This window comes from Psammomys obesus, unplaced genomic scaffold, assembly GCF_907164565.1.
Source record: "Psammomys obesus unplaced genomic scaffold, mPsaObe1.curated_primary_1811, whole genome shotgun sequence".
In the NCBI taxonomy this organism is placed as follows: domain Eukaryota; kingdom Metazoa; phylum Chordata; class Mammalia; order Rodentia; family Muridae; genus Psammomys; species Psammomys obesus.
This window is the reverse complement of record NW_026585687.1, coordinates 1,639,405-1,658,320: the sequence shown is the minus strand read 5'-3', so window position 1 is coordinate 1,658,320 and position 18,916 is coordinate 1,639,405. Positions and strand designations below refer to the sequence as shown.

The window sequence follows — 18,916 nt, the reverse complement described above, 5'->3', positions numbered from 1 at the left end:
TAGGAACAACAAGCCAATCTCATTATATTAGTTTTCTTAAAATGTTCAAAATGAATACACAGCCACCTATCTGCTTGCTTCTTGTCATATTGATAGCATTGATTGAAGATACTTTAAACATTTGCCCTGGCAGAAAATGTCAGGGATTGCCAGTACACTCCTTAATACTGAAATGTAGTAATTAATGTAGTTTAATTTAATCAATTTTTTTAAAACTTAAGTTGAGTAACATAAGCAACTCACTTTCAGAAAGTCAAACTAGAGACAATTTCAGAAAATCATTTTAAATTTTTTTCCTTTAGCACCAAAATCTATATTACTTTGGTGCTTTTCTCTCAGCACCAAAATCTATATTACTTACATTAATTGGAAGAAAGAGAACTAGTAGATTATATTGGCTAGAAAGATGATTATATGGTAGACAGAAAGGCAGACAGACAGATAATTTAGCATGAGGATTTATTTCCAGAAACTACAAAGGCTGAAGTCCCACTATCCACACATGAATTCTGCAGTCCTTGAAAAGGTGGTGGTACACACCTATGAATACTCCATTTTTGACAAAGAAGCCAAAACCATTCAATGGAAAAAAGACAGCATCTTCAACAAATGGTGCTGGTCCAACTGGATATCCACATGCAGAAAAATGAAAATAGATCTATATTTATCACCCTGCACAAAACTAAAGTCCAAGTGGATCAAAGACCTCAACATAAAACCAGATACTCTAAATCTGTTAGAAGAAAAAGTGGGGAACAGCCTAGAACTCATTGGCACAGGAGACAACTTCCTGAACAGAACACCAACAGCACAGGCTCTAAGAGCAACAATCAATAAATGGGACCTCATGAAACTGAAAAGCTTCTGTAAAGCAAAGGACACTGTCATCAAAACAAAACGCCTGCCTACAGATTGGGAAAGAATCTTCACTAACCCTTTATCTGACAGAGGACTAATATCGAGTATATACAAAGAACTAAAGAAGCTGAAAAGCAGCAAACCAAGTGATCCAATTAAAAAATGGGGAACAGAGCTAAACAGAGATTTCTCGACAGAGGAATATCGAATGGCAGAGAAATACTTAAAGAAATGCTCATCCTCATTAGCCATCAGGGAAATGCAAATCAAAACGACCCTGAGATATCACCTCACACCCATCAGAATGGCCAAAATGAAAAACTCAAGGGACAACACATGCTGGAGAGGTTGTGGAGAAAGGGGAACCCTCCTCCACTGCTGGTGGGAATCTAAACTGGTACATCCACTCTGGAAATCTATCTGGCGCTTTCTAAGACAATTAGGAATAGTGCTTCCTCAAGACCCAGCTATACCACTGCTAGGTATATACCCAAAGTTTGCTCAAGTACACAAAAGGGATATTTGCTCAACCATGTTTATAGCAGCTTTATTTGTAATAGGCAGAACCTGGAAACAACCCAGATGTCCATCAACGGAGGAATGGGTACAGAAATTGTGGTATTTTTACACAATGGAATACTACTCAGCAATCAAAAAGAAGGAAATCATGGAATTTGCAGGCAAATGGTGGGATCTAGAAAAGATCATCCTGAGTGAAATATCCCAGGAGAAAGACAAACACGGTATATACTCACTTATATAGACCTATAAGATATGATAAACATAATGAAATCTGTACACCTAAAAAAGATAATCAAGAGAGTGGACATGGGGTAAAATTATCAATCCTCATTTTGAAAGACAGATGAGATGCGCATTGAACATTGACAGGAGTCTACTGAGCGCATTTGAAAGACTCTAACTAGCAGTGTTTTCAAAGCAAAGACTCATGACCAAACCTTTGGCAGAGTACAGGGAATCATAAGAAAGAAAGGGAGTTAGTCTGATGAGGAAAGAATAGGAGCTCCACAAGGACCAAATATATCTGGGCCCAGGGTCTTTTCTGAGACTGACATGCAACCAAGGACCATGTATGAATGTAACCTAGAACCTCTGCTCAGATGTAGCCTGTGGTAGCTCAGTAACCAATTGGTTTCCCATAGTGAGGGGAACAAGGACTATTTCTAACAGGAACTCAATGACTGGCTCTTTGGCCTCCCCACCCCCCAAGGGAGGAGCAGTCCTGTTAGGCCACAGAGGAGAGCTTTGCAGCCAGTCCTGAAGATACCTGATAAAACAGGATCAGATGAATGGGGAGGAGGTCCCCCCTATCAGTAGACTTGGCAAGGGGCACGGTGGAGATGAGGGAGGGAGGGAGGGACTGGGAGGGAATGAGGGATTGGGACAAGGCTGGGATACAGAGTTAATAAAATGTAACTGATAAGAAAAAAATAAAATTAAAAAAAAAAGAAAGAAAGAAAAGGTGGTGGTATAGCTTCAGCCTGAGCTAAAAGTCCTAAGCTTGAGGAAAACCAAGTGTGTACATTCTAAGCCAAATCCAAACCCTTGAAAACCAGAGGACTGATGGTGCAATTTTCAATTCATGTCTGAAGACCTGAGGGGGAAAAAAAATGAGTTTAAAATGCTTAAGTTACAGTCTCCTAGTGGCCCTAGAGACAAGTGTCCCCGTTCATGTAGTCAGACAGAGAGCAGATTCCCACTTTCTCTCCCTTTTTGTTCTGGTCAGGCTTTCGTAAGATTAGATGTAGCTCACCAACACTGCAGAAAGTTATCTGCTTTTTGGAGTCTACCCCTTCACAGGCCACTTCACTTTGGAAACACACTCACAGCACACAGATATAAAACCTAACCAAATATGTGGGAACCCAAATGTTCATTTCTCTGTTTGTGTGAGAAAACATTCACCAAATTCTACTTGGATGGGAAAGGGTCTATTTATATTACATTTTTAAGTAACATTCCATCACTTAGGGAGTCAAGGCAGGAACACAAATATATGAATACCCACTTGTCTTCGTTTTCTTCTCTGTTGCTAGGACAAAATACTGAACAAAAGCAACTTGGAGAAGAAGGGGTTGAGTTCATCTTACACTCAAAATAACATTCCATCACCAAGGGAAGTTAGGCAGAAACTGAAACAGAGACCTTGGAGGAACACTAATTACTGGATCGCTCTTCATGGCTTCCCCAGCTAGCTTTGCTTTTAACACAGAGCTGTCTGCCCAAGGATGACACCATCTACAGATATCTGTTCCACCACAGTCCATCACCAATCAAGAAAATACTCCACAGGCATGCCCACAGGCCCTTCTCTATTCCTCAATTCAGGTTCCCGCTTCCCACTTGATTACAGTTTCTACCAAGCTGACAGAAACTAACCAGCACAACATTGAAGTTGACACATAAAATTAGCCATCAAGCCATTCAAAGAGCACAGAGTGATCACTAAAGAAATAAAGAACTGTACAGGCCATGAGACAGGTGAAAAGTTGCAATTTTACAAGGGCAGGGGGGGTAGCCAATGTCACTGGAACATAGAGAATGGAGAGTGGTACAAAGGATGTTTGAACAGTTAGGCAGAAGCCACAGGCTATGATACAGAATTTGGATTTTATTCTTAACATGTTCAAAATTAACTGAGTGTCAAGTGGATAATAATATGATTTGATTTACTTTTGAGGAAACCATCTAGCAACTCTGACTATTAAGTGCTGTATGGAAGCAACAATGAAGGGCTGATGATCAATTATGGAACTATTGCAGACATATATTGAAAAAACGATATGCTTCCCCCACCCCCCTTCACACACACACACACACACACACACACACACACACACACACACACACTCAGTAGAAATGAAAGCAAGACTCTGCTGAATTTGCAGCCTATTGTGTTAAATTGTTCATATGTGTGCCCAATGCACATTTTAGATAAAATTGTTATGTTTCTCAAATTATCTGCATGTTTAAGTTTTAGACTATAATAACGTTATACAATTATATACAGCAATACTCTATCAGCAAATGTAGAAAAATTAAAAGAAAGGAACAATAAAGGCATTTAATTGGGAAAAGAAGGAAGAAAGAAGAGGATGTGTGTGTGTGTGTGTGTGTGTGTGTGTTTGGGGACATATATATATATATATCCAGAAAAACAACTATGTAGGTTAGAGCCCTGCTATTCATTTGCTGTGTCATGGCCTTTATTGTGGCACTTGATATGGCAAAGTCTTCTATTTCTTTATCTGTAAGATGAGAAATTAAACAAAATGTTCTAGATAGAACATCTAGATAGAATCTCTCTTCTCTTCTTCAAATTGTTATCCTGAGAATCACATTCTTTATTGTATTGTAGGAACTGTATTTATCTTATACAATCTAACCTCTTGAAATAAGAAGTGAATTCTTATTTTTCAGAGAGGAAAATTGGAATAAACAGGCTAAATGAGTTCCCAAATCGCTGAAACAGTTGATAGTGTTTAGTTTATAATACAAACTTTTGTGGTCAGTTACCCAAATATGAAACTTTCTCCCTTCTTTCATCCTCTTGAAGCTACTTCTAAGACTGTTCCGACACAAAAAATTACCACAATCTACTGTTATTACTTTTTGCTTAGCACCTTGAAATACGTTTGACCAACTTTAGTTAGTGTATAAAAAGAATATATCCACAAACTAGTAAAGTGTATTGTCCTGTATTGACCCTGAACTCATACTAACCACCTTCTATTTCTTATAGCTGTACGGTTCTGTGACCGGTGCCATCTAATCAAGCCAGACCGCTGCCATCACTGTTCTGTCTGTGCCATGTAAGTGACAGCTATACTTTTTCTGGGCTGAGGCTGGCCACTGATGGCAACAAAATGACTGATCCTAACGTGTAGCCATGCCTAGATAAGAGCATTTCTTTTGAGGCATAAGGACCACATGCCAAACACTCTCACCGGGGTGATAATCATTCTAGTCTAAAGATAGAAAAGTAATACTGCATTTTCAAAAGAAACTTTTCATATTAAATGATTTCAAATTCATGGATTTATTGTGAAGAGAATTTATGGATTAGTAGATTCCATTAGTGTGATACATTTTTAAATTAATAAATCAATATTGAGACCTTGTTTCTCTTTATATTCTATTGTAATATAGCTTAATTATCAAAATTACATGTTCTATTAGTGAACCTTTATGTAATTTAAAGCTTTTGCTATTCAAACCAATCCTATACAAATGTCCTTGTTCAGATGTAATTTTGTGTATGCGTGTGCGTCTGTGTTAAGTATATCTGTTGGATGATTTACACACCATTTTTAACTGGGATACACCTCTTAGCTATCCTCATTTTCTTCCTAATAACATTTTTCTGTTTCAGGATTTCATCCGAAATACCACATTACGTGAAGTAGTCATGTCGCTGTAGGTCCTTTCACTCAAGACAATTTCTCAGCCTTTACCTTGGTTTTGATATCCTTGATAGTTTGGGGCATTAAGAATCAGACGCTTTATAAATTTTTCTTTATTTAGTTAAAATGTGTTAGTGCTTTTGTCCTGAACATTACAATGCAGTGATGTGATTTGTGGAGGAAGACCATGGAGCTAAAGTACGATTTTCATTACATGGTATCAAGGGTACATCCAAATGTGACTTTTGCCTACAGTGTTAATATTGAACATCTCTCTCAATGGTGTTAGCCAGGTGTTTGCAGGAAAATTATTCCGTCCCACTTTCATTTCTTATCTATACTATTTAAATGGAAGTCACTATACATACTCCACATGAAAGTAATAGGATTCCTCTCCTTGAAGGTGAATATCTGTACAAACTATTTAGAATATGTCTGCAGAAGATGTGTCTCTTCTGACTCATTGGTTTATTCAGTTATTTGTATCAATACTAATACATATTTATTTTCATTTTTTAAATTTTATTTACTTACTTACTGATTACAATTTATTCACTTTGTATTCATGTTGCAGCACCCTCCCTTGTCTCCTCTCAATTCCTCCCTCCCTCTTTCTTCTCCCTCTCTGCCCTTTCCCTAGTCCCTTCATAGGGGAGAACCTCCAAACTTCTATCTGACCCTAGCCTATCAGGTCTCATCAAGGCTGGGTGCATGATCTTCCTCTGGGGCCTGGCAAGGCTGCACACTCCAGGGGGCGGTGATCAAAGAGCCAGCCACTGAGTTCATGTCAGAGCCAGCCTGTTATCCCCTTACTAGGGAACCCATTTGGAAACTGAGCAGTCTATGGGTTTCCTTTGAACAGGGGGTTTAGGTCCTCCCCATACAAGGTCCCTGGTTGGAATAACAGTCTCTGCGGGGCTCCCTGGACCCAGCTGTTTTGACTCTGTTGTTCTCCTTGTGAAGTTCCTGTCCCCTCCAGGTCGTTCTATCTTCCTCTTCTTCTATAAAGTTTCTGGCACTCTGCCCAAAATTTGGCTATGGGTCTCAGTATCTCCCTTGATACCATGGTGGGTAGAGACTTTCAGAGGTCCTCTGTGGAAGCCTACTGTCCTGTTCCTTGTCTTCTCCTACTTCCAATGTCTATCCTGTTTGACCTTCTGAATGAGAAATAAGCATCTTCCCTAAGCTTTTCCTTGTTGTTTAACTTGTTTAGGACTATAGATTTCAGTATTTTTATCCTATATTATATAGCTTACATCCACTTATAAGTAAGTATATACCATGTGTGTCTTTCTGCTTCTGGGTTACCTCACTCCAGATGATTTTTTCTAGTTCCCACCATTTGTCTGCAAATTTTATGATTTCATTGTTTTTAATTGCTGAGTAGTATTCCATTGTGTAAATGTACCACAGTTTCTGTATCCATTCCTCCATTGTGGGACATCTGGGTTGTTTCCAGATTCTGGCTATTACGAATAAAGCTGCTATGAACATGGTTGAGCAAATGTCCTTGTTGTGCACTTGAGCATATTTTGGATATATGCCTAGGAGTGCAATAGCTGGATCTTGAGGTAGCACTATTCCTAATTTTCTAGAAAATGCCAGATTGATCTGACAGAGGGCTAATATTCAGAACATATAAAGAACTGAAGACCAACACCAACAAAGCAAGTAATCCAATTAAAAAATGGCTTACAGAGCTAAACAGAAAAATCTCAACAGAGGAATATGGAATGGCAGAGAAACACTTAAATAAATTCTCAGTGTCCTTTGTCACCCAGGAAATGTAAATCAAAATGACGCTGAGACTCCATCTCACACCCATCAGAATGGCCAAGATGAAAAACTCAAGGCATGATGCATGCTGGAGAGGTTGTAGAGAAAGGGGAACCTTTCTCCATTGCTGGTGGGACGTGACCTTGTAGATATTTATTTTCTGTTTTGTGTTATTAACCAACAGTTTACTTTGCCTCTCAAATTGTTCCAATTTTGTAATGCCCCATTTTTTTGTGTTAGTATGTACAATCTTTATGCCTTTGTTCTTTTCTTTGTTTGTTTGTTTGAGACAGAGTTTCTCTATGTATTGTGGTTGTCCTGACTTGCTTTGTTGTAGACCAGGCTGGCCTCGAACTCAGAGACCAGCCTGCCTCTGCCCACCACCACCTCTCCGTTCCGGGATTCCAGGCATGCACCGCCACTGTCAGTCTAGGCTTTTGTTCTGGAGTGCCTATTCCACTATTTCTTACGTTTGCTCTAAACACAGGCATATAGTTCCCTTTTACCATTATTAAACCAAGTAAACAAAACAAAAATGGAAGGTGGCATCTTAAACTTTTCCACCTGTGTCAGTAGTCTGGAGTTCCCTACCTCTTTCAAGGTCGCACTTTTAGAGTTGTCATTTGCTGCAAGCATAATCCCAGGATGTTCCTGTGACTTGATCATCTTGTGAGTATTTGAGGAGGCAGTAATTTTGGAGTTACCATAGTGGAAGTTTGTAGATAGTTTTCGAACTATGTGAAAATATTGTTAAAACCTTGAGTTCAATTTTGAACTCTTTATTGACATAGCCACATTTATCACACTGTATTTTGTCCCATTTACAGGTGTGTTTTAAAAATGGACCATCACTGCCCATGGTATGTCCTTTTGATTCATGTCTATCCTCTAAAATAGTCGAAGTTGTTCAGTATACTCACATTCCTAAACCGAATTGAAACATGCCTACTTTTGCTGCTCTAATTCACTGTGTTTTGTCCTTCTTGGGGAAGGGGAGGAATAACATTTTTTAAAAAAGATTAAAATACTAGTAAAGGTATGATAGTGAATTCTAGTGGTCAAAAGCTAAGTGTCTTCTGTGCATTAACTTTAGCAATTGCGAAGAGTAATGAAATAGAGCACATTATTTCTCTTCTTCAACATTATGCAACGCATTTATCTTTCTAGCTGACATGATTTTGAAATGTTACAGATACTTAAGTTCAGCGATTTTCTATAACAGTTGTGTATCTAACCTAAAGAAACAAACTGGAATCACCTAATTGCCAAGAGAGCATGTCAACGTGTAAATACTAAGACTTTAACATGTTTTAGCAACAAAAATCCAGGTTTGCTTGGGTGTTTCAAGAGCCATTCTAAAGTTAATAGGTAGTTCAGGTGACTCCGTGCTGATAAATAAAAGGAGAAATAACTGAGGTATGAACTTGTTCTTCCTGTCTGTTTCTATTAAGGAGCTTCAATCTCTGTTGGGTTTCTACACAAGACATAATGAAGCAACAGGACTCATGTGCTTCCTTTGGTTCATCCACTTAAGTATCATCATGTTCTCAATAGATACGTCTTGATTTCAAATTAGTTTTCTTTTCTCTTTTAGGGTTAATAACTGCATTGGATTTTCCAACTACAAATTCTTCCTTCAGTTCTTAGCTTATTCTGTTCTCTACTGCCTGTACATTGCTACGACCGTCTTCAGCTATTTCATCAAATACTGGAGAGTAAGTTTTTAAAAACCCTGATGGGTCCCCTCCCCCCCACCGCAAAGTAAATGTGTGGTCTCTCTAACTGTGGCACTTCTCACCCTCTATCCTGTTGCATTTTGAAATAATGGAGTCACCAGAAGGCAAGGCAGTAAAAATGATTTGCCATGTTGAATATTCTGAGGTTTAAGAAACTGTTGAGTAAAGACTACAGTTAACTGTGTTGGAAAGTAAACTCCCTGCTGACAGTTCTTTAAAATATAAGTCTGTGGTTGAGTTTTGAAGATCTTCTTTACCAGTTGTGTATTTGACAAAAAATGTTGAAACTAATTCCAAATCACTAGTTTCTTTCTTTTTGTTTTGTTTTGTTTTGTTTTGTTTTGTTTTTTTAAGACAGGGTTTCTATGAGTAGCCTTAGCTGTCTTGGAACTCACTCTGTTGACCAGGCTGGCCTTGAAGTCACAGAGATTCTGCCTCCAGGAGTGTTGGGATTAAAGGTGTGTGCCACCACCACCCAGCCAAATCACTAGTTGCTTTAAAAAAAGTTAACAGGAATTTGTTATAAAATCCCAGGTTCAAAGAGGAGTTGCAAAGTTTCTGTTGGTAAGAAAGATATGCTGAACTGTACATAGGCACAGAGGCATGTTAGAGAGGGAATCTCTTTTGAACTTTATGGAGGTTTTTTGGCTTTTGATTTTTGTTTTCTGAGACAGGCCTTTTCTGTAACCCTGGATGTTCTAGAATTTCTTTGTAGACCTAGCTGGTCTCACATTCAGAAATCTGCCTGCCTATGACCACCACACCCAGCTTCTCTTTTGAACTGACAAACACTGGGTTGGGAATTGAGAGAAAAGGAGTGCATACTTGCTCTGTTACTTGCTTTACTGTTTCATCACTAAGATTCAAAGAAAAAGATATTGATTTTAACAATTATCATGAAATCTAAAAAAAGAAGAAACAACAACTTATATCTCTCTCCTACTTGGAGATATCAGTCAGATCCCATCTATTTAAAAATAAGTTAAGGTAGATTTTCCATTTGCAAATGTACATAGTAAAATATAATTAAATATGTCATGTGTCAACATCAGCCAGTTAGACTCTTAAAGAAAGCCCTTTCCTACCCTAAAGTACAATTATTACGGTGTCTACAATGAGAGATATCCAAACTGATATGAATAGAAAACACAAATCTGAGCAGAGCTTCTGGTTATTACTTTAGAAAATTTGCAGGTGTGTATGTAACAGGGATATCACATCTTAGCTGGAACAATAAACCAGCAGGATAAGAACATAAATCACATGATCAGAATATAAACTATAAGGAAATGGAGAAAAGAAAAAGACAAGACACTGAGAGGCTAAATACCTAAGAATATTTAAATTATGAATCAGTACTTTTATTCCTAGTAGTGCAGAAAATTGCACTTTCTATTCAACTTGCTTAATCAGTTCAGATATTTTATAGCTGTAAGAATCAGGAGCTATATAGTAGATATCAAGATCCCCAATTTAAACAAAAATGATGAGGTTTTTCTCATGTAGTTTCTTCAAATAGGAAACATTTCATGAAGCTACACATCTTGAAAGCTCTTCTTTGCCCCCCTTTTCACAGCACAAGATCTTTCCCCATTGCTTGGGTTTCTATGGCCTATTTGGCATTCCTACCACATGCTGAGCTACTAATATAAAAATGAAGAGAATCTGCTGCATGCAATCAGTAGGGAAGTATGAGCGTTGATCAAGCTAAATACCTTTCTTGGCCCTTAACACAGTGGACTACCATTTAGTCATGGCTATACCTTTATCACAAAGTAAACAACATGGTATTTCACACATTTTGCCTTTAGCTTCCCTAGCCAGTCAGTAATAAAACACAGAAATTCAAGCCAGGTACTGTATGTATGTTTTTCTTCACTCTTAACCTATGATAACTGATTATGAATTCATTAAGGGAAATGTGCCAGAAGTGTAATCAAATCCATGGTGAGCATGGCCTTGTTCTTTTCCTACTCCTTCATTGTTTTCCCTCCATAATAGTGTCGTTTATGCCTGTCATCTGAGATGGCATGAGGCCTTCGGTAGCTTGTCCTGACATGGAAAGTGGTATTTGACAATTTAGGGAAATTGATCTTTGCAATTGCTCTGGCCTTAGGACCACATTAGCATGGCTTAGGGATGGATGGCTTTCTGAGTTCAAATTGAGCCTTTTTTAAAATAAAAAAAAAGTAAACATTGCCTTATATTTTTAAAGCCATATCAAAGAGACAAGCTATGCTCCCAAGAACAACAACTTCTACTGTATGGTACTTTATGCTTCTTGAAGTACTTTTATATCTATAATTGTATATGATCCTTACCCCAACCCTTTGAAGTAACCAAAGAAAAAACTATTTGTCACATTTATATATGACAAAGTTGCCGGGCCTTTTGGTGCACATCTGTGATCCCAGCACTATGGGAGGCAGAGGCAGGCCGACCTCTGTAAGTTTGATGCCAGTCTGGTCAACAAAGCGAGTTCCAGGACAGGCAAGACTACACAGAGAAACACTGTCTCTATAAAGCAAAAAAGTAAAATAAAATAAGACAAAGCTAAGGCTCTCAACACTTAAGTGACTTGTCAAATTTCAGAGGGGGAATTTGAACATAACTATGCCCATAAGCTCTGTGATTTTACATGTACTATGCCTATTATGGTTCTGCTATAGAGAGGCTTTATGTCTTTTAGAATAACCATAACCATAACATCATTTCTTTCCTTTCATATTAAGTTGAACAAATTCTACTCTCTAAACCACTGAGCCATTTCTCCAGCAGCCCTCCAAATTCTACTCTTAACAGTCAGATTAATTGTTGTCTCCTTCAAAATTAATAATTCACACCTCCCACGCTGGTCTATGAACCTTTTTACAATAGTAACTATTATTTTACAAATATTCCTCTGAACTGTCTCTGGTGATCATGCCTGTGAGTGATTTAGCTTGGTTATCTCCTGAAAGCGCAGTTTTGAACATGAGACTGTTTGTGCAAGAACAGTTGATATTTTGAACACTATAAAAATACCACACAGCAGGTATTCTATACAGTAAGTTCCACAAGAGTGATGGGGGAAAAGGTAAAAGCACAGCTACATGAGATGTGAGCAGACTTTCAAAACAGCAACACTTCCAGATTCTAGCAATTATGAATAAAGCTGCTATGAACATGGTTGAGCAAATGTCCTTGTTGTATGGTTGAGCATCTTTCATATGCCCAGTAGTGATATAGCTGGATCCTGAGGTAGCACTATTCCTAATTGTCTGAGAAAGTGCCAAATGGATTTCCTAAGCAGTTGTACAAGATTACATCCTCACAGCAATGGAGGAGGGTTCCCCTTTCTCCACATCCTCTCCAGCATGTGTCATTCCTTGAGTTTTTCATCTTACCCATTCTGATGGGTGTGAGATGGATTCTCAGGGTCATTTTGATTTGCATTTTTCTGGATGACTAAGGACATTGAGCATTTCTTTAAGTGTTTCTCTACCATTCAGTATTCATCTATTGAGAATCCTCTGTTTAGCTCTGTACCTTATTTTTTTAATTAGATTACTTTATTTGTTGGGTGTTTAGCTTCTTGAATTCTCTATATATGCTGGATATGAACACTGTCAGATGTAGGATTGATGAAAATCCTTCCCTCAACTGAAGAATGGATACAGAAAGTGTGGTACATTTACACAATGGAATACTACTCAGCAATTAAAAACAAGGAAATCATAAAATTTTCAGGCAAATTAATGGAACTAGAAAAAATCATCCTGAGTGAGAACCCAGAAGCAGAAAGACACATATGGTATATACTCACCTATAAGTGGATTTAGCCATATAATATAGGATAAACATACTAAAATCTATAGTCCTAAAGAAGCTAAACAACAAGGAAGACTCTAGGGAAGAGGCTGAAATCTCATTCAGAAGAACAAACAGGATAGACATCAGAAGTAGGAGAAGACAAGTAACAGGGCAGGAGCCTTCCACAGGTGGCCTCTGAAAGACTTATCGAAGCAGATGCTGCAACTCATAGCCAAACTTTGGGAAGACTGCAGGGAACCATATGGAAGAAGGGGGAGGTGAAAGACCTGGCGGGGCCAGAGGCAGCACAAGGAGTCTAACAGAGCCAAAGAACCTGAGCCTGGGGGTGGGGAGCTGCAGAGACTGATACTCCAACCAAGGACCATGCATGGAAAGGACCTAGTCCCCCTGCTCATATGAAGTCCCTATGCTGCTCAGTTATCAAGTGAGTACCCTAGTAAGGGGATAAGGGGCTGTCTCTGACATGAACTCAGTGGCTGGCTTTTTGATCACCTCCCCCTGGAGTGCCAGGCCACAGAGGAAGACAATGCAACCAGTCCTGATGAGACCTGATACGCTAAAGTCAGAAGGGGATGAGGTTCTCCTCTATCAGTGTACTAGGGGAGGGCCATAGGGGGAGAAGAAGATGGGTGGATGGGACTGGGAGGTGACGAGAGTGGCTAAAGCCAGGATATAAAGAGAATAAATTGTATTAATTAATTAATTAATTAATTAATTAATTAATTAAAATTCAAAAAACAGCCTCACTTGCTCAGCAATTTCCTATTGCCCTAGTGTAAAAAAAGCAAAATCAATGTGAACTGTAAGTACTTTTACAAAAAGGAGAACTCATGAGATCAAATCTCAGTGAAGTCAAGAAATTTATCCAAGAACAACAAAAACAAACAAAAAACAAAAGAAAAGCAATAACCATGAATCAAAACAAACATGAAACAAGACAACCCAATTTGGGTGCTTAGGTCAAGATTTTGTAGACGGAACATCTCAAGAGGAAAGGTTTCAGATAAAAGTTCTTAAAAGTTAAGTCCTTAAAGCGGCTGTTTCCTGAACAGTTCTGTCCTGCACAGGTTTCACCCAGACCTTCCCTCACCTGAGATCCTTAATGTGCACACTTCCCCTTATCTTCATACTGCAAACATATGCGACCTGGAAGAGGTTCAACATTTCTTTGTGTAAAAAGAAATCTCTGAGGAAAGAAAGAAATCTATACTCTTTGAACTTAACAAGTGCTGCCAAGAACTAACCTTCTGTAACTGGAGTAGAATAGAAGAGTGCAAAAGTTAGGTCCCACTTCACATAAGGATCCGTTTAACGTTATCACTGGAGGGCATCTGGAAAGATCTCAAGCCAACTCATCATACCAAAACTATGGCCATTAATGGAAAGGAAGGAATAAGCCAGAGTCATTCCTGCAGCTGTTCATTCTAAAATTCAAAATGCTTTCTGAAGTTCATTTCTGAGGATAAATGTTAAAAGATAAGCATGCTATAGAACTTTAGAACATTATGCTCTAGAACTGTATATCAAACAAAAGCTAGTGCCACTTGGAAAACTAGATATCCCAGTTAACCCTATCAATCTTTAGCTTCCTACGTTTACAATTACCTTTAAAATCATGCTTGGTTTCTTTACTGTCCAAACAGCTGCTCCACAGGATGCATTTTACCAGTACATTTTAGTCCAGCTGTTAATTTAAAAAAAAAAAAAAAAAAAAGCAACAACATAAAATTTTCAGCAGCTTTAAATTGGGTCATGACTTCAGGTAGGACATTTTAAATTTCTGTGTTTTAACTTCTTATAGTCACTACTCTAGCATTTCAACAAGCATATAGCCAAAGAATAGAGGCTGAAGAGATGGCTCAGTATTTAAGAGCACTGACTGCCCCTTGCAGAGGACCCAGGTTCAGTTCTCAGCTTCTACTGGGCAGCTCACAGCTATCTACAGTTCCAGTTCCAGGAGATCTGATGCCCTCTTGTGGTTTCTATGGACATCAGACAAGTACAGACATGCATGAAGGCAAAACGCACATAATAGAGCAAAAATTTAAAAATAAGTCTTTCTCATATAAGTCTTTATTTATAAAATAAAGGAATTCTATTATGCCCAGACAATAGGATGAAAAGTGGTGACCTTATTATTCCCTAGACAGTTATTCATAATTCTCAAGCCTGATGAAATAGGCGCTGTACACCAATCATAACTGCAACATACCTTCTTCACATTAACTTTTCTAATTGGTGCATCATATTTTTTCACTTAAACAAGAATCCATTTCAAGCTTTGTGAGCTAAAGTCATATCTATAATAAGGTATGATGATCAACAATTTTGAGTAATTAATTAATAATCAGGACATGCAAGTAGCTCGGCAATTGCTAAAGCAATTGCCACCAAGTCTGATGACCTGAGTTCAATCCCTAGAGCTCACAAAGTAGAGGGCCAGAACTGACTCCCGCTACTTGTCTTCTGACTTCCATACATGCACACTTTGGCATGCATGTACACACACATACATGCACACATACAAAATACATAAATATGTGCAGTAAAAATTTAAGTTGACAAAATCTGTTTTTAAAATTGGAGCTGGATTTTTACATGTGAAAACTACTAATGTATATAGAAAAACAGCCAGGCATTCCCACTTTAATGTTTTGTTTTCTTTGTTTATTGTTTCTTTTCTAGGGAGAATTACCCAGTGTTCGCTCTAAGTTCCATGTCCTCTTTCTCCTCTTTGTGGCCTGCATGTTTTTTGTCAGCCTTGTGATTCTCTTTGGTTACCATTGTTGGCTTGTCAGCAGAAACAAAACTACCTTAGGTGAGACTGAATATTAATATTATGAAAATGCATATTAATGTGTATCACTGTGCCCTTTGGATTGTTCCCTAAGGAGTAAAAGCCTAGTAAGTATTCTAGCTTTAGTGACACCCCTTTGCCTCCAAACTGAGACATCTGGAAATACATTTTGGGAACTACATCCTCAAGTTCACACGTCTGACTTCTCAAAAGTATTCACACAAAAAAATTAAATTGCAGAAGGAAGAAATGGTACTAAGTAAAGACAGACAATCTAATTAATGATGCACATCCCAAAATCAAGTCCTTAGAAAGAATCCAAATGAATAATGAGAATGAATGCAAGAGTCCAGGCCATCAGGATTTCTCACCAGGTAAGGGTCAACCTGAGTTCAAATTCCAGAACCCACACAGTAGGTAGAAAGAAAGAACTGACTCCCACAAACTGTCCTCTGTCCTCGACACTCACAGCGTGCCGTGCACACACAGGTTCATGCTCATAAACACACACGTCAAATAAATATAAAATTATTTTTGTAAGGAATCAAAGTGATATTTAAAGTTAAAGAGGTACATGAAGGGACCGTGCAAATGAGATATGCATGTTAAATCTGCAGAAAATCAGTATACTAAATGGGGGGGGGGTGCTGCTTATTGGTACTCTGGGCTTGTTATTATTTATAGAAATAAAGGATTCTAGTGCAGTAACTACTTCATATATGGTGAATATTTACATGGTCTACCAGTCAGTACACATGGAATAAGATGAAAGTGTTCAAGTGTTAAATGTTTAACTAGGATGGATTAGATTTTAAGGGAATTTAGTGAAAAAGCCACCGCACTTTGAGAATTCATTTGCTAGGGAAGCCTTTGCACCCATTTTTCTAAATCAAATATATGTATAGCACTTAGTACTTAGGATGGTAAATTAGCACATTTGGTTGAGAGACAGCTACAAAAGTAGAAAAGTACTAAAAGCTTCATGATAACAGGGTCTGAAAACAAAGGACAAATGGGAAGTGGTGAGATGCAGCCAGAGCCCAACAGTGAAAGTGTTTGCTTAATGGGATAAATGTGTGTCTAAAAATAATGTGCACTAATGTGGACCAATTCCTCATAGTCTTTGAGGTGATTACAGTTCACCTATTGACACTTTGTCTAGAGTAAAACCAGGTTTTTTACATTGCAGGTTTCATTGTGAACATCTTCATTTCTGAAATGTTTCAAAACTAAATCAATGCCATTACCGTCTCTTTTTGTGTCATTACTTTGGTCCCAGATCTACAGATGGAGACCATTTGGCTGTGGTTGCCACTTTGATTCAAATAAAGTGCTGTTAAATCTGTTCCTGTACTCCTTAAATCCAGCAGTCCAAAGACATGCCCCTCATGAATGCTGTATAATTTTTGTCAGTCTGTATTTGCACTGGCTTTTTAAAAAATAAGAGTAGAAATTCCTTATTTTCAATAAAAAATTCCCTTTATTAAACGACAAAACTGAGTTTTACTAAGTAATTTAGCAATAATTAAGAATGTGGACTTACACTAAAACAGCAAAAATATCATCAATCCAGGTCATGTTTTTTGAGAGCTGTAAACTCATTACAGTGATGCAATATTCATTCATTTACTTCTCTCTTCCTCTTTTACAACTCTCCTGGACTGTCTTAGAGGCCTTCTGCACACCAGTATTTACAAGTGGACCAGAGAAAAATGGGTTCAATCTTGGCTTCATCAAGAATATCCAGCAGGTGTTTGGTGATAATAAGAAGTTCTGGTTAATACCTATTGGGTCCAGGTAGGTAATTATTACCACTGAAAGCAGCTAATGATGAGCCGTGTATTAAAGCAGCAGATTTATTTTTAAATGATTTTGTTTGAGTTTCACACATTTGTAATGAATTTTGGTAATTTTCACACTCCATTCTCCTTTCTCATCCCCTCCTCTCTCCTGCTGAAACCTTTCTTCTTAGCAAGTCTTCCACTTTTATGTCTTCTTTGTATGGTTTCTCACTCACTTAAATTAGTTTTGCTTGCGTGTGTGTAGGTAAGAGAATACTTACTGGAGCGGGACAATTGTTCAGTGGCTATACCACGCAAGACAACAATACTCCTTCCCCCAAGAACTGTTCATTATCTATAGTCCCTCAGAGAGGGATAGGGCCTCATGGGTTCATCTCCTATCCGTGAGGAAGTGTTGATGGATGTGATCTCGTGCAAGTCTTGTACAGTTAAGCATATATTTGGCGAGTTAGTGGGTGTAATGGCTATATCATGTCCAGAAGATAACTTTTGGTTGTCCATTTCTGTACCCTCTGGCATTTACTTTCTCTCAACCCCTTGTTCTATGATGTTCCCTGAACCTTCGAGGAATTGATACATATTAAAAACATAAAATATACATATTCATTTATACCACTGCTTATGTTTCTTAGAATATACCCTAATTATGGAGCATAAACAACACACAAAAATGCTCTTCACAGTCTAGACATCTTTGTTCATACCTGTGATTCCAACATTTGGAAGCCTGAAGAAAGAGAATAGTGAATTTGACATCAGCTTTTTGTTACAGAGTGAGTTTGAGGAAAAGCTGTATCATATTGTGCTGTGTTTCTATCAGAGTAACTTAGATCCTAGAAGTCTGACTAGGGAATGAAGACAGAACAGATACACAAACCCCATACAGCAAATGCTGAAATCAAGCGGGATTCTTTTTCCCCTCTACCTAGAACCTCAGCATGTTTCTTATGTACAGCACAGGGCAAAAGGTTTGCTAGTCGCGGTAGGTGAGCAGTCTTAGGTTATAAACATCTGAGAAGAGGGAGCTGCAGTTGCTGGTCTTTGCGCCCACTGATCAATTGTTCATAAACACTCATACTTGGAGTCCTGAGTAAAGCTTTGTTAGGCCTCTTGAGCCTGCTCCATCTAGGTAATGACTTTGCCAATTTCCCACAGGTCTGAGGTCTCAGAGTCTTGACATGGCCATGCCCAAGTCAACAATGCACTTTCACTCAGGGCTTTCTCTGCTCCTTACGGTGATGATGATGATGATGATGATGATGATGATAGTAATAAGCTTCAAATATATTCATCACTCATAATTTATAACCAACAATTCCAAAACAATCTAAGTATGCAATACTATGGGAATGGATAAGTAGAATATTATATACAAAGATTGTGTCAGAGGGGGAAATTCTTATTATTTTTAAAAGAAAATGTAAAACCCAAAGTTGTATATAAAAAAATACACTGACACACGCACACAATAAGCAAAGGAAAATATGTTCCAAAAGTGCCGAAATATACTTTGAGCAATATGCTTAGAAATTATTTTTCTTTTCTCCCTTGTTCATATTTGGAGTTAATTCCTAATGTTATAAAGATAATATTTCAAAGCAAGTACAAATAGAGATTTATTTAGAGATTGTAGGTTATTTTTAGGAGTGTAAAAAGAGTTCAACTGAATAAAAATTAAGACAGGTGTGATGGTACATGCCTTTAATCCCA

At 38.0% G+C, this 18,916-nt stretch overlaps 1 protein-coding gene across 2 annotated transcripts in view; it reads left to right on the top strand.

Annotated features, from left to right (window-relative positions):
- Zdhhc15 (zinc finger DHHC-type palmitoyltransferase 15) overlaps positions 1 to 18,916 on the top strand; it is a 139,032-nt gene that overhangs the window by 92,803 nt on the left and 27,313 nt on the right. The window contains exons 5-9 of one of the 2 annotated variants that reach the window (XM_055592518.1): positions 4,622 to 4,691; positions 7,886 to 7,918; positions 8,653 to 8,773; positions 15,293 to 15,425; positions 17,075 to 17,201. In XM_055592518.1, coding sequence (XP_055448493.1) covers positions 4,622 to 4,691; positions 7,886 to 7,918; positions 8,653 to 8,773; positions 15,293 to 15,425; positions 17,075 to 17,201 — 484 coding nt within the window. The remainder of the gene's footprint in view (positions 1 to 4,621; positions 4,692 to 7,885; positions 7,919 to 8,652; positions 8,774 to 15,292; positions 15,426 to 17,074; positions 17,202 to 18,916) is intronic. The other variant, XM_055592528.1, reaches the window with a different exon arrangement.